This window comes from Chelonoidis abingdonii, chromosome 2 (genome assembly GCF_003597395.2).
Source record: "Chelonoidis abingdonii isolate Lonesome George chromosome 2, CheloAbing_2.0, whole genome shotgun sequence".
Taxonomy (NCBI): domain Eukaryota; kingdom Metazoa; phylum Chordata; order Testudines; family Testudinidae; genus Chelonoidis; species Chelonoidis abingdonii.
The window spans coordinates 255,910,828-255,926,852 of NC_133770.1; the positions used below are offsets into that span (position 1 = coordinate 255,910,828).

The 16,025-nt window shown below is 41.3% G+C and overlaps 1 protein-coding gene across 3 annotated transcripts in view; it reads left to right on the forward strand.

The window, feature by feature from the left end:
* Positions 1 to 4,292: 4,292 nt before the first annotated feature.
* LRRC69 (leucine rich repeat containing 69) overlaps positions 4,293 to 16,025 on the forward strand; it is a 55,652-nt gene continuing 43,919 nt past the window's right edge. Inside the window, exons 1-3 of one of the 3 annotated variants that reach the window (XM_032805268.2) lie at positions 4,293 to 4,488; positions 10,244 to 10,370; positions 13,280 to 13,352. In XM_032805268.2, coding sequence (XP_032661159.1) covers positions 4,306 to 4,488; positions 10,244 to 10,370; positions 13,280 to 13,352 — 383 coding nt within the window. In that variant the 5' untranslated portion in view covers positions 4,293 to 4,305. The remainder of the gene's footprint in view (positions 4,489 to 10,243; positions 10,371 to 13,279; positions 13,353 to 16,025) is intronic. The other 2 variants (XM_032805266.2, XM_032805267.2) reach the window with 2 other exon arrangements.

Sequence of the window (16,025 nt, forward strand, 5' to 3'; positions counted from 1 at the left end):
CGGTCAGTCGCTCAGACAATCAAGTTTGATTACCTTTTCAGGAGATAACGCTGCCTGCTTCTTCTTTACACTGTCCCCTGAAAGTGAGAACAGGCATTCACATGGCACTGTTGTAGTTGGTGTTACAAGATATTTACGTGCCAGATGTGGTAAAGATTCTTATATCCCTTCATGCTTCGCCCACCATTCTAGAGGACACGTTTCTATGCAGGTGATGGGTTATGTTCGATAACCATCCAAAGCAGTGCGGACTGACACATGTTCATTTTCATCATCTGAGTCATGACACCAACAGAAGGTTGATTTTCTTTTTTGGTGGTTCAGGTTCTGTAGTTTTCACATCGGACTGGTGCTCTTCTAAGACTTCTGAAAACAGACTCCACACCTTGTCTTTCTCAGATTTTGGAAGGCACTTAAGAATCTTAAATCTTGGGTCGAGTGCCATAGCTATTTTTAGAAATATCACATTGGTACCTTCTTTGCATTTTGTCCAGTCTGTAGTGAAAGTGTTCTTGAATCGAACAACATGTGCTCGGTCGTCATCCAAAACTGCCATAACACAAAGTATGTGGCAGAATGCACTGAAAACAGAGCAGGAGACATACAATTCTTCCCCAAGGAGTTCAGTCACAAATTTAATTAATGCATTTTTTAATGAATGTCATCGGCATGGAAGCATGTCCTGTGGTAATGGTGGCCAAAGCATGAGGGGGCATACGGATGTTTAGCAGACATAGCACATAAATACCTTGCAACACTGGCTACAACAGTGCCATGGGAACACCTGTTGTTTTCAGGTGACATTAAATAAGCAGTCAGTATTATTTCTGGTAAATGTAAACAAACTTGTTTTAGGGATTGTCTGAACACGAAGTAGGACTGAGTGGATTTGTTGGGTCTAAAGTTTTACATTGTTTTGTTTTTTTGGGCGCAGTTATGTAACAAAAAATCTACATTTATAAATTGCACTTTCACGATAGAGATTGCACTCCAGTACTTGTATGAGGTGAATTGAAAAATACTATTTTTACAGTGCAAATATTTGTAATAAGAAATAATATAAAGTGGCCACTATACACATTGTATTCTGTGTTGTAAATTGAAATCAAATATTTGAAAATGTAGAAAAACATCCCAAATATTTAATACATTTCAATTGGTATTCTATTGTTTAACAGTGCAATTAAAACTGTGGTTAATTGCGATTCCTTTTTTTGTGTTAATCAAGTGAGTTAACTGCGATTAATTGACAGCCCTATTTTCAACACAAAATCTGTACTTTGGCGTGTGCACACACACGCTCATTGTCCTCTGATTTTATTTCAGAAACATTGTCTCAGATCATTTCCTAAGTGCTGAAATGAAAGAGTTTAACCTCTCTATTTTTTACCTCAGAATAGCTCTTGCACCTTAGTTACCCCGTGGTTTAAAAAAAAAAAAATCACTTTTCTAAGCTGCGAGGAAAAGCCCTAAAGGATAGGTTCATAAAGGGACTTGGACACTGTAATACTGAGCATCACAATGCCTTTTAGCTGCCTAGAAAGTCATAGGAACATCACTGTGATCCACAAAGCCTGGATTAGGTGCCTGGGGCTCCCTGTACAATGAATATATATAGAGAAAAGTAATTTAGAATCTGATCCACAAAAGCCTGTGTGCTCATATGGGAATTGCCTCAACTAATCAATGGGAGATGCTAACTAGAGTGGTGTCTTCTAAGTCATGTCCCTTCTCGGAGTTCAGTGCCTAAATACTCACTGCAGGTAAGTGCCTAGCTCTGCCTAGTGATCCGTGAATGGGAACCCCTCCTGGAATCAAGTGGCATAGGTATGTAAGCTGTTTCTTGGGAGAATGGAGTCAGGCTCCAACAAACAAAACAGCTCAAACAAAACAGCTGGATGAGATGCCCACTTTACAACTTTTAGCTCAGTATTGAAACATTCACCTGGGATGTGGGAGACCCCTGTTCAAATCCCTTCTTTCCCTCTGCTTGAGGGGAGAATTGAGTGTGGGTCTCCCACATACTAGGCATCTGCTCTAATACTGGGTTGTAAAGTGGTATTTATAAGATGGATGGTAACACTGTATCCTCCTCTGGACAGATTATGAATGGAACCCAATCCAGTGGGTGGCCTCTGAGTATGCCTACCAGATCAGGCCCCACTTTCAAGACAGGTATTTGCCTTCATATTTTCGCTGGTTTGTGAATCACTCTGGGGCTTAGGTGGGAAACAGGCATTCAGATGGTTAAAGTAAGTCAGAAGTGCACATGCTCAGAGGCAGAAACTTAAGATGCCTGAAAGCATAGGTGCTGAGTTTAGGTGTCTAAAGTGTTTGGTGGGAGATTTGGAAATCACCGTGGAGACTAAATCAGGGACTTGGGCAGTTAAACCCAGATTTAGTTGGCTAAGTACCTTTGTGAATTTAGCCCTGAGTCTCTGTAACGTGTCCATAATATAGTTTATGTGCCTGGCTTTGTTAGATCTTTATAAGAATGTCAGTGTTCTCCTTTTCAAAACACTTCTGTGTGTTGTCAGTAAAACCAGCCCTCACAGGAGAGACAGGCCATGTTCTTGCATTGATCAGCTACTGATGTAATATGGCTGTCTTAAGCAGATAAATTTTTTCCCCTTGAGCTCTGATTGGTTTAGCTACCACTGTGGTGAAATAGGGAGCGACCTGCCAGGTCACTTGCTTATAATGAAAACATCCTGTACAGCTTCAGAAACAAATACATAGCATATCTAGTAAATGTCACATCCTATTCCTGGATGTTTTGGGGCTAGGTGAACAACCTTGCATTTTGCATGTGTGCTGAGACACAACATTACAATGTTCTAAGTAAACTGAAAATATTTGTGTTGCAGCTTATCAGACTGTGTCCTTGCAGCTTTGTGGATGTCAGAGTCATGGACTTAGTGATAATACAAGAAAGATGTAAGAGACAATGCTGTGTTTGTAAGTTAAATCTTCCTGGAGCAGTTAGTAAAATACAAGGTTTATATCACATGTGGTTAGTGAGCAGGTAGAGGCTGTGTTCAAAGAGGGATCTTTACAGTTAAAGAACCAAAAATGTGCATCAGTGGGTTAATTATAATGGAAGAAGAGTGCTACCATTTTATATACATTGCTTATCAAGAGGATGGCTGTACAGCTAGGCCACTATCCTCTATGTGCATAGCAGCATCTACCATGACAGGTCTTCATTCTCCTGATCATGAAATAGGTCCTGAGTAGTGCAGGGCAGAGTGAGCCAGCGAGAGAGCAAGATCACCTTACATTTTAGGTTACTAGTGGGATTTTCAAAAGCATCTAGATGCTTTCAACCTTTAAAAATCTGGCCTTTACCATTTGGTTCCCAAATATCAACTACCCACATGTGGTGATGTGAAAAAACACTAAGGTCTTGGATAGAGAGGCAAAATAACTGTTGACAAAGGCAATCCCCCTTGGTATATCAAAGGAAACAACAAGTTTTGACCAGTCCAGGAAATCAATTAGTCTTGAAGTCAGGTAATTCTGAAGAATAAATTTATACACAAGAGAAAGGAACAAAAATTTAGAATTACAAACTAATATTACAAATAGGAAGTGTTATGCTAGAAACAGGTGTGATTGCTGAAGCTACAAGCTACTAGCAACTATTATTTGCAATGATTGTTATTAAAATATAAATAGCATAATGACAGCCATCTGCATCCTGGTAATCAAGGTTAATAAAGTTGTGCTAAGACTAGTAAAATAACATTTTAAAAAGCAAATAATTTAAAGGCATGAAATTTGGTTTACACTAAAAACGTGTCTGAGAATTATAATTTTTGGAGGGGGAGGGTGGTTCAAATAGTTCAGGGAATCAAGCCTCCTGTGGCAGCTCACTCAGTATATCTTATCAGCCAGGGGAGAGCTGCCTTGCACTGGGGATGCGGGAAGGGTCGTGCACGCTGCCCCTAGGAATACAGGGGCTGGGAAGGGAGTGCTGAGAGCTGCTGCCCTGCCGGGGGGCGGGGGCATGACTCTGCCCCCTGCATTCAATTTGTGTAACCACCGCAGCCTCGGACTTACGCCATTGGGGTTCACTGACCCCCTCTGCCACTGCCAGGCTGTGTCTCAACCCTGTTCCTAGCCCCGGCTCCCACTCCCGGCAGTGACTTCGCCCCTCTCCCTCCGCTGCCTCCTGCTCTTGCTTGCACCGCGCACGCGGAGTTTGGGCCCTGCGCGTCCCTGTGCTTTCAGCCCTGAGGGGAGCGGCTCGCTGTCCCGGAGCATGCGCGGCAGCGCGCTAAGTAACGGTCAAGCGTTAGGGCCATGGCAGAGCGGCTACTGCTGCGGGCGCGGCGGGGCGGGCGCGGGACCCGCTCGGTGTCGCTCCGCGGGATGCGGCTGCAGCGCGTACCGCGGGGCCTGGCGAGCCTCCCGGGGCTGCGGGTTCTGAGCCTGCGCGACAACGAGCTGCGCTGTCTGCCCGTCGAGCTGGGCGGCCTGAGCCGGGTGAGGCCCCGCAGGCGGCTGCCACCGCCCTGGCCGCAGCGTGTAGCCGGGCGGATGCGGCCCCAGGAGCCCAGTGTCTTAGCTACGAAGGCGGCGGAGAGCTCGCTCGCCCGCATAGAGCCTGCCCGCTGTGATTCGCGTGGGCTGCAGCCGCGGACCCACCCGCCCCGGGCACGGCCTCCGAGCATTTCCCATCGCTACTGGCCTGCCCCTCCGTGCCCGAGCCGCTGCCCTGTGACCCCAGCGCTGCGGTCCTTTTCCTGCTCGCGGCGTGGGTCGCTCACTGGTAGAATTTTTGCCATGTGGGAGACCTGGGTTTGAGTCCGTGCTCATAGAAAGCTTAGTTTGCCAGTCATGCTAGTTGAGGCTGCGGGGCCGCGTCCCGTTTTATAATCCAGGCCCCTTTTCCCGATAAGAACTAAAAATGTCAAAAGCTGGGATGGGAGTTGTGGCAACTCTGGATGTGGAAAGAAGAGTTTATGTCAGACCTCAGATGGTGCAGAACTCGTTTGACCGTAGCTGCTAGCTGACATCAAGCCTCCTCCCTATGAAACTTCTAGAAAGTGCAGGAGTCTGGGGTCAGTCTTACTTCCATTTGCATCATGTTTTAATAAACTTTTTTCCTAACTCTAGGTGAAATAAGTGGGCAGTTGTGACAATATAACATTACAGTAAGGTGCATACAGTTATGTTATGGTATAATTCCCCATTCTGAACCTTAGCATCCAAAAGATGGGGTACCACCGTGAATTCCTCTAAGCTAATTACCAGCTTAGAACCTGTAGCGCTGCCACCAACCAGGAATTCCAGTGCCTGGTACACTCCTGGTCCCCCAAACCTTGCCGCGGGACCCCAAACCCAGATCCTCTGGATCTTAACACAAGGATAGTAAACCTTTCCCCCATCGTTGCCTCTCCAGGCTTCCTCTCCCTGGGTTACCCTGGAAGATTACTGTGATTCAAACTTTTTGAATCACAAACAGAGAGGACAATTACCTTCTTCCCTCCTCTCTTTCCTCTCCCAGACTCTTCCTGAGAGAGAAATAACCTACACAGAGAGAAATTAGCTTTTCTCTCCACCTTCCCTCCTTTCTCCAACCATTCCCTGGTGAATCCAGATCCAGTTCCTGGGGTCTCACCAAAATAAAAAGCAAATCAGGTTCTTAACCAAGAAAGCTTTTGATTAAAGAGAAAAACAGTAAAATTATCTTTGTACTTTAAGATGGATTAGGTACTGGGTTTTTCAGCTATAGACACTGGGAAACCCTCCCACCCGAAGTATACAACAAGTAACAAATTAAAATCCTTTCAATCTCCTCATTATTTGTATTAATTCTCAGCAATCTCCCACTGTATGATCTCTCTCTTCACCCTTTCCTACCACGGGAATATCTGGTTCTTGGCCCCTGATGTAAAATGATCCTGTATACAACTGAGTGTTGTGAACTGTGCCAAATATATATATATATACACATTTCCTACTTTTTGGGAGAAGACCTTAATATTTTTAGCTACCTGCTCTAGGAAGCTATGCAACTTTTCTTCCCATTTGGAGTATGGGGAGTTCATGTAAAAGAAAATGTTTTTTGTTTTTATTCCCCTACAAGATATGTCCTTCCAGCCAAATACACAATTAAACTTCATCCAGCCAAATGCACATTTGCAAATAAAGAAAACAAACATAAGCCTAACTCGCCTTATCTACCTAGTACTTACTATTTTGAATTTATAAGAGCCTGTATCGGAGAGATTGGAGAGAAACCTGGTTGCAAGTCTGGTCACTCTCAGAACCCAGAGAGAACAACAACCAAATTCTAACAGCACACACAGAAACTTCCCTCCCTCAAGATTTGAAAGTATCCTGTCCCCTGATTGGTCGTTTGGTCAGGTGACAGCCAGGCTTACTGAACTTGTTAACCCCTTACAGTCAAAAGAGATATAAAGTACTTCTGTTCTATTAACTTCTACTATCTGTTTATGACAAGTTAGAAAAACACATTGTCTCAAAACCCTAGTTTTTAGTTGGTCATCTTTTATTGTAGGTCCTCCTTAGTGTCATTCAGATTTTTGAACACCCTGGTTAATGGCAAATATCTATGTTTAGTGACTGAATTGCCCAGTAATACCTATCTAATCTATCCAGAATTAATTGAGATGACAAGTGGAAGCTGTATTTGTAATACAAATTATTTGGTTCTTGAGGTTTGATCAGATTAAATAAGGATTAAATTAACCAGCTATTGGATCACATGGAATGTGCTGAGCACTATGTATGTATGGTGGGGAATAGTTTCATACTGTTTATTACCATATATGTAGCTAGGGTGTGGCAGTTTTTTATTGTATTTGTATTTATTTCTATTTTTAATGGATCAGAAACTTGATAGTGGAAGTTTGACTACAGGCTTAAATTTGGCTTTATCATAGTTCAGCGGGGGTTTAATATACACATTTCTTTAAACCATTTTTTTTAAATATTCTGGTAAAATTCAAACTGCTTTACTTTAAAAATGCTCAAAATCTGTAACTGTGGTGAGAAAACAAATGCATATATTTTCCATTATTTTAAAAAGGATTTTTACTCTATGTTGAGGGGACATAGGGAAGTGCCGATCATCCCACAATGTAATCTGGAGATGTCCTGAGGCAGAGCCTTTGCTATTCAATGTGTGTGATTCTGGAAAAATCTCTTCATTGTTGCATCCTAGGGTTTATCTGTATCAGCCTCTGGATTTTAGATTATTTTAGGGCTGTCGATTAATCACAGTTAACTCAAGTGATTAACTCAAAATTAACGGATTAAAAATTAATCATGATTAACTGCACTGTTAATAGAATACCAACTGAAATTTATTAAATATTTTTGGATGTTTTTCTACATTTTCAAATGTGGATACAAAATACAAAGTGTACATTGCTCATTTTATATTATTTTTATTACAAATATTTGTACTTGTAAAAATAAAAGAAATATTTTTAAATTCACCTCATACAAGTACTGTAGTGCAATCTCTTTATCCTGAAAGTGTAATTTACAAATGTACACTATTTTGCTACATAACGGCACTCAAAAACAAAACAACGTAAAACTTTAGAGCCTACAAGTCCACTCAGTCCTACTTCTTTTTCAGCCAATTGCTAAGACAAACAAGTTTGTTTAGATTTACGGGAGATACTGCTGACTGTTTCTTATTTACAATGTCACTTGAAAGTGAGAACAGGCGTTTGCATGGCACTTTCGTAGCCAGCGTTGCAAGGTATTTATGTGCTAGATACGCTAAACATTCATATACCCCTTCATGCTTTGGCGACCATTCCAGAGGACATGCTTCTGTGCTGCTGATGCTTGTTTAAAAAAAAATGTGTTAATTAAATTTCTGACACTCCTTGGGGAAGAATTGTATGTCCCCTACTCTGTTTTACCTGCATTCTGCCATATATTTCATGTTATAGCAGTCTTGGATGATGACACATGTTGTTCATTTTAAGAACACTTTCACTGCAGGTTTCACAAAATGCAAGCAAGTTCCCAGTGTGAGATTTCTAAAGATATCTACGGCACTCAACCCAAGGTTTAAGAGTCTGAAGTGCCTTCCAAAATCTGAGAGGATCTAGGTGTGGAGCATTCAGAAGTCTTAAAAGAGCAACACTCCAGTGTAGAAAGAACAGAACCCAAACCACCAAAAAAGAAAATTAGCCTTCTGATGGTGGCATCTGACTCAGATGATGAAAATGAACATGCATCGGTCCACTCTGCTTTGGATCATTATCGAGCAGAACCTGTCATCAACATGGACGCATGTCTTCTGGAATGGTGGTTGAAGCATGAAGGGACATATGAATCTTTCGCGCATCTGGAATGTAAATATCTTGTGATGCCGGCTACAACAGTGTCATGCTCACTTTCAGGTGACTTTGTAAACAAGCTGTGGGGCAGTATTATCTCCTGCAAATTGTAACCAAACTTGTTTGAGTGATTGGCTGAAGTAGGACCGAGTGGACTTGTAGGTTCTAAAGTTTTACATTGTTTTATTTTTGAATGCAGTTATTTTTTGTACATAATTCTATATTTGTAAGTTCAACTTTCATTATAAAGAGATTGCACTACAGTACTTGTACAGTAACTCCTCACTTAAAGTTGTCCTGGTTAATGTTGTTTCGTTGTTACGTTGCTGATCAATTAGGGAACATACTTGTTTAAAGTTGTGCAATGCTCCCTTCTAACATCATTTGGCAGCTGCCTGCTTTGCTGCTTGCTCGGTGGAGCTAACTGGTGGGGGCTTGAAACGAGGGTAGATCGACAGCTCCCCCATCAGCTCCCCACTCCCCTAAGTTTCCTGTGCAGCAGCTGCCTGTAGTTCAGCTGTCTTTCCCCCCACTGCCATGTGTTGCTCCTGCCCTCTGCCTTGGAGCTGCTCCCCTACTCCTGCTTGCTGTGGGCAGGGGGGCGGGGGAGGGGCCGGTGGAAGGAGGAGGGGAGGGAAGGAAAAGGGGGGCTAATGTCAGGGTGGCCCCCTCCCCCCTGCTCCTGCACCCAGCTTACCCCATCTTCCATAGAGCGGGGGGGGGCACATCGGGGTTCAGGACAGAGGGCGGTCTCAACAAGCTGATGTAATTAACAAGGCAGTGTACTTAAAGGGGAAATGGACATATTGCTCTCTAACACATACTCCCTCCATTCCTGCTGCCTTATAGAGTGAGAGAGTTAACCCTTGAGGGCTCAGCCAATTGCTAGGTCATCATTTAGCAGTAAGGGAAATATTCCACCCTCTGACTCCACCTCAACCAGGCTTCACAATCATCATCACTGTGTAGCAGTATTAAATTGTTTGTATAAAACTTATACTGAGTGTATGTGTGTGTGTGCGTCTTTTGTCTGGTGAAAAAAAATTCCCTGGAACCTAACCCCCTCATTTACATTAATTCTTATGGGGAAATTGGATTCGCTTAACATCATTTTGCTTAAAGTTGCATTTTTCAGGAACATAATAACAGCATTAAGTGAGGAGTTACTGTATTAGGTTGTAATAAAAAAGTAAATATAAAATGAGCACTGTACACTTTGTATTCTTTGTTCTAATTAAAATCAATATATTTGAAAAGGTAGAAAACATCCAAAATATTTAAATAAATGGTATTCTGTTATTAACAGTGCGATTAATCGTGATTAATTTTTTTAATTGCTTGACAGCCCTAATTTATTTTCGTAATCTCTGAAAGGTATGAGAGTTTTTCTGGGGTGTGAAGATTAGCTTTGAGTGTGCAAATATGTATATGTACTAAATAAACTATGCTAATTCCTAGATGTGATTGAGCATTCCTTCACCTTCATCCCTTCAGAAATTATTGAAATTCCAAGGTAAAACTGTTAGTTACACCAGTAACTATTGATTTCAAGAGAGTTATTCTGCATTTACATTTGCGTAAATGAGAACAGAATCCAGCTGCTTTTCTTAGTATTATTGGTTTGTTATATATTTTGCTGGCAGCTTAATTAGTTGTTTTATGTTAACTTATTAGAAGAGTAAAATGGGATTTTCCTAAAAATAATCTTATGCTATATGAAATTGTTTTATTATATGTACTTGGAATATATGCATTGATTTTCTGTAATATAGGGAGAATAGAAGGGATATTTAATAAAGGTCTTAATTTCCTGGGGACTTGTGTTTAAATATGATCAGCTTGTATTTTTCAGTCTTTTTTTGCTAAGGAGGATACAGTATGTAAGAACATTTATAAATATCTCTTTATAGTTGACGGAACTAAATTTGGGAAACAATATCTTTGAGGAAGTTCCAGAACAGCTTAAATATCTCAGTTCACTGCAAAAACTTCACTTGTTTGGAAATAAAATTACTACAATATCACCCACAATATTTGGTAAGTCAATGTCAAATCAAAACAGACAATTAAGTAATTAGAGTGTTTTTAGACCTAAACTATAATAATACATTATCTATATCATATATTCAGAGTGAACAGGATTGTTTGGTAAAGTGTGTGGTTTTTTTCATACCTGTTTTATAAACTTATTACTCTGTATGGAAAATTGTAATGTTTGGAAGAAAAAGTTACTTGTTAATGCAGTTGTCAGTTTTCTTTATATGCCTGGTTAAATTAGTTATGTGACGAGTGGCAAGGGTGTTGGAGCCTTCCCAAAAGTGTGTGTGTGGGGGGAAGGACAGCAGGGTCCCCACCCTCCAGGCTCTGCCCCATGCCAAGCTGGAAGTCAGAGGGGGGCTAGGAAGCTTCCCCTCCCCCGGCTGCAGTGGGGGTGGGGCTGGGCCAAAAGCAACCCCCTGCCTGTGTCTCAGGCCCCATGCCCAGGGCAGGTGGAGCGCCCAAGACTCCCCACAGCTGCCCATACGGCTCTCCCTGACCCAACTCTGGCCGGGGAGTGCCTTGGAGCTGCAGCCTGGCCATGGTAAGAGCCGTGCGGGAAGCTATGGGGAGCCACGACAACCCTCCACCTACCCGCGGTGCAGGGGGCCTGAGGAGCGCAGGTGGAGAATCCATGCCGCGGATCCCCACACCTGCCTTACCACAGCTGGGCTACGACTCTGAAGCACTCCCTGCCCTGGGCTGGAGCTGGATTGGGGAGAGCCATGCAAGCAGCTGTGGGGAGCCGGTGCAGAGTTGTGGACCCTCCACCTTCATCTGCCGTGGGCCAGGCAGGGAGCCTGGTGAGTGGGGACATGGTCTGGGAGCTGCTTTCAGCCCCCCTGCACCGAGAGCAGGTGAAGAGTCTGCACGGCTCCCATAACTTGGCTGGGCTCCATGGCTGCTGGCCTGGCTGGGGGCATGGGGCCTTGGGAGGAAGAAGAGGGAAAGGGGGTGAGGTTTGCCCTGTTGAGTGGGAGGGCCATGGCCCTCTGGGCCCCCCATTCCGGTGCCACTGAAGTAGTAACAGTAAGCATTAGCAACAATCTGACTAAATTCTCCATAACAACATTCTCCGAAATACCTACACACCTAAGCTTTGCCATCTCAGATAGAACTAATGATGTTATGCCTTCAGTAGTTACCTGTGTTAGATATTTCACAAGGAAGCAAAAATTTCCTTGTCTTTTATGCAGGAGGTTAGAGTAGATGATCACAGTGGTCCTTTCTTGGCTTATAACCTATGAAGGCAGAGCTGTACAAGAAGTCCAAATGAAACCACCTATCATCATGGCAAGTTTAAATAACCTCACAGCTCAAAAGTAATGAAAATGTTCTAAAACATCTGTGCAAAGCCAAAGTTTTCATACAGGTCTACTTTATAGCTGAATGAAAGAATGAATGACAGCTATTATTAACAACTATTTGCAAAAAAAGCAAGAAAGTAACTATGGTAAATCATAAAAAGGGGTCCATGCCATAACTATGCTATCTTTCTGTGATGGATAATTGCACCCCAAAGTCAGTATACTACATCATTACCAGCATAAGTTATGAAAGAGCAATGATTCATTATCCTTACAGTGTCTTTCTTCTGAAAGAATATATATAAAAGTGTCAATTTTTTTTTTGTATCCAGTGTTGTTGTAGCCATGTTTGTCCCAGGATATGAGAGAGACAAGGGAGGCAAGGTAGTATCTTTTATTGGACCAGTTTCTGTTGGTGAAATAAATGAGTGTTCGTGCTACACAGAGTTCTTTTTCAGGTCTGGGAAAAGTATGCAGAGTATCACAGCTAACTACAAGATGGAACAAATAGTATAAGTAGTTAGTACATATTCTAAGGGACCATTTAGGGTGAAGTGGCCCATTAACAGTTCTGTAGTCATAAAAAGGGGATTGCTCAGTTACAAATTGTTGTAATAAGCCATAAATCCAGTGTCTTTATTAAGATCGTGGTTTTTAGTGTCTAGCAAAGTTATGAATTTAAGCTCCCAGGCTTATTTTTTGGAAGTGTTGTACAAGTTTCTCTTGAGGATGAGGACTGATAGGTCAGAGAAAGTTATCGCTTTGTGAAAAGTGTTCACACTGAGGTTATATGTTGTTTTTTCCTTTAATCATTTTCTGCCACGAGTTCATTTGAGAGCATAGTGACTGTCCGGTTTCGCCCACATACTTGCTATTGGAGCATTTTATGCGCTGGACAAGGTACACCACATGTTGTGATAGGTATGTATAGGACACAGGGATCTTGATAGGCGTATTGTGGGGGGTGTTGATCATTATAGCAGCTGAGATATGTTAGCAGGTTTTGCATTTGTTGTTCTGGCAGGGTCTGATGCCGCTTTGAGTTGATGTGTCCTGGTCTGTGGGACACACCAAGAAAACTATTATTTACAGCCAGGCACTCAGTTATCACAGAATATGCTCAAAGGATCTTATATTTAGCTGTGACGCTGTGCATAGCTTTCCCAGGCAGACCTGAAGAAGAGCTCTGTGTAGCTTGAAAGCTTGTCTCTCTCACCAATGAAAGTTGGTCCAGTAAAAGATATTACCTCACCTTAACAAAATCCTAATAATTTTACATTCCTTCCACATGCAAAGCTCCTATTGACTTCAGTATAAGTTGTGCATTCTTAAAGTCTGCAGCATCTGTAGGTTGATTTAGGGAAGTTAAACTTTACCCATCAGCTGATCTAGTAATTTGACAGGATATTCACCTGTTGTAAATGCCTGCCTTTTAAGCACTCTGCAAGGCACAGTGGGGAAAGTAAAGAGAGTAGATTGATAACCTGCAAGATGGGGGTTATTATGTGTGTGTCTAAGGAGAAGACCAAGAGAGAGTGAGTGTAAAGGTGAATAAAAAATGTACATTTTATATTCATTTGGATAAGAATGTATTTCTTACAGATGGATTAGAAAAATTGATATTTCTCAATCTGAACAACAACAAGCTTAAATATCTTCCTCCAGAAATACACAGGTAATTTTGGTTATTATGTAGCTTACCCTGTGTTGGCTATATACTGTACACATTATACTCATGTATAGTCTTTGTGGACCTTAGATGCAGTAGTTGCCTATGGTTATCATTTTGACAAACCACTAATTTCAACTTCTGGGAAAGCTTCTGCTACATTTTCATTTACAGTTGAGCACCAAGAAATAAAATCTGTAAGTGTTTTTTTGTTTTTAAAGTGCTCATTTCCCTTATATATACTCACTCTTATATAGTCAGGTTACCTTTTTGATACTTTTCTGGGAAGGGATGCAATATGAAGTCCTCCTCATTCTCAGGAATGGAATATAATTGTCTCAAAATACTTTTTTATATATCTTTTGAGAGTTAGAGTTCTGACTTGGTTCCCTCACACAGGCCTTCCTGCTAGTAATTCTACTAAAGAAATCTTTTAAATATTCTCTCTGAACAGTTTGGCTTTTGTGTGTTATCTTTTAAAATATGCTGAACAAAATCGGAGCGGTGTACTGTTTCTTATTACCATATATATCTCATTTCTTGTGCTTTAGCGAATGAAACTAGGTACAGCTATACTATTTCTTTCTAATTTTTATCCCAATCTTCTTTTATATCAAGAACTTTTCAAGAAAGCCTCAGCATGTTAAATTGTGAACATTCTTGCAAAAATTAAGCTTGTGAGATTAAGAAGCATAACCTGGGTTATGCTATTATTATGATTGTGCCACTTAGGCTACGTACTGTGTAGGAGGATATCATGGTTTCTTCCCTAGAGATTTGCAGTCTAACATAAAAAAAAAAAAAAGCCCCAAAACCCAGACTAAAGGTGGGAGTTTGAGAGGGCTGAATTCCAGATGAAGAGTGGATCCCAGGAGAAGAGTTGAGCAGGGTCTTACAGGTAAGGACTAGAACAGGGGTCAGCAACCGTTCAGAAGTGGTGTGCCGAGTCTTCATTTATTCACTCTAATTTAAGGTTTTGCTTGCCAGTAATATATTTTAATGTTTTTAGAAGGTCTCTTTCGATAGCTAAACTATTGTTGTATGTAAAGTAAATAAGATTTTTAAAATGTTTAAGAAGCTTTATTTAAAATTAAATTAAAATGCAGAGCCTCCCAGACTGGTGACCAAGACCCAGGCAGTGTGAGTGCCACTGAAAATCGGCACACGTGCCATAGGTTGCCTACCCCTGGACTGGAAGTTTGAATTTGATGTGATGGGGAAGGACAAACCAGTGCTTTAGGAAGGCAAAGATATGCTTTAGGAATTATTTTGGGGAAGTTATGTGGCCTGTGATATACAAGAGATCAAGACTAGACAAACACAGTGGTCCTGTCTGGCCTTAGAATCTACGAATCTTTGAAGTTGAGGGATTCAAGGACAGGGGATGACTTAGATGGGGCAAAGATGAGGATCTCACTACTATATTTTTTTTATGGGCTTGAAGGATATTATGGATGTCAGAGAAGCTGGAGAGGATGAAAGAGGTCTTTTGTAGACTAAAGGTTAGTGTCATAAATATTGGGGAGGATACACCCCCTTTGGCCTCTAGTTAGTCAAGTTTTTCTGACCAAAAAGTTCCTCTGTCTATTCTGTAGTTGGATGAAGATGTTGTTATTTTCCTAGTGTGATGGTGTATATTTTCTTCAGTGCTTTTTGAACAGGAGTTATTTTACCAAGTAAGCACATCAAAATGGTCTTAACTGTGTAGAAAAAAATGTTTAGTATGTTCAAGAAGAATAACTTTAAGTTGGAATGAAAAGTACAAAATCTTTACTAACATTTCAGTTACCCAAGTAATCTTATCCTGTAAAAACATACCCAATTTCAGACACACAGGACCATGTTCATATGTGGTTGTAACGCCATTGATTTCAATGTTGAATTTGGCTCAAGATGTTTTCACATTGGAAAATGTTAAGAACCATTTTAGCAGAAAAGCAACAAATGATTTTAAAATAATCATGGTTACATTCTGACATTTTTGTCTGATTTTCCTGTCCCCAGTTTCTTGATTTGCCTTTTCTGACCCATACATGTACTTTGTAATTAATGATTTTTGTACCTTCAAATACAGAATGCTCCATGTTGTTATGTACTCAAAATGGGAAGAATCTAGTGATAAAATCTTTTTTTTTTTAAAAATTGGAAAGAGGAGTAAGAGGAAGAAAATATAAGTTCAGGTTATATAAAGCTCTATGCACCAATAAGAATGGCCATACTGAGTCAGACCAAAGGTCCATCTAGCCCAGTATCCTGTCTTCTGACAGTGGCCAATGCCAGGTGCCCCAGCGGGAATGAACAGAACAGGTAGTCATCAAGTGATCCATCCCCTGTTGCCCATTCCCAGCTTCTGGCAAACAGAGGCTATGGACACCATGCTGGCTCATAGCCATTGATGGACCTATCCTCCATGAATTTATCTAGTTATTTTTTTGAACCCTCTTATGCGCTTGGCCTTCACAACATCCTCCGGCAAGGAGTTCCACAGATCGACTGTGCATTGTGTGAAAAAAACCCTTCCTTTTGTTTGTTTTAAACCTACTGCGTATTAATTTCATTTGGTGGCCCCTAGTTCTTGTGTTATGAGAAGGAGTAAATAACACTTATTTACTTTTGCCACACCAGTCATGATTTTATAGGTCTCTATCATATCCTTCCTTAGTCATCTTTTTTCCAAGC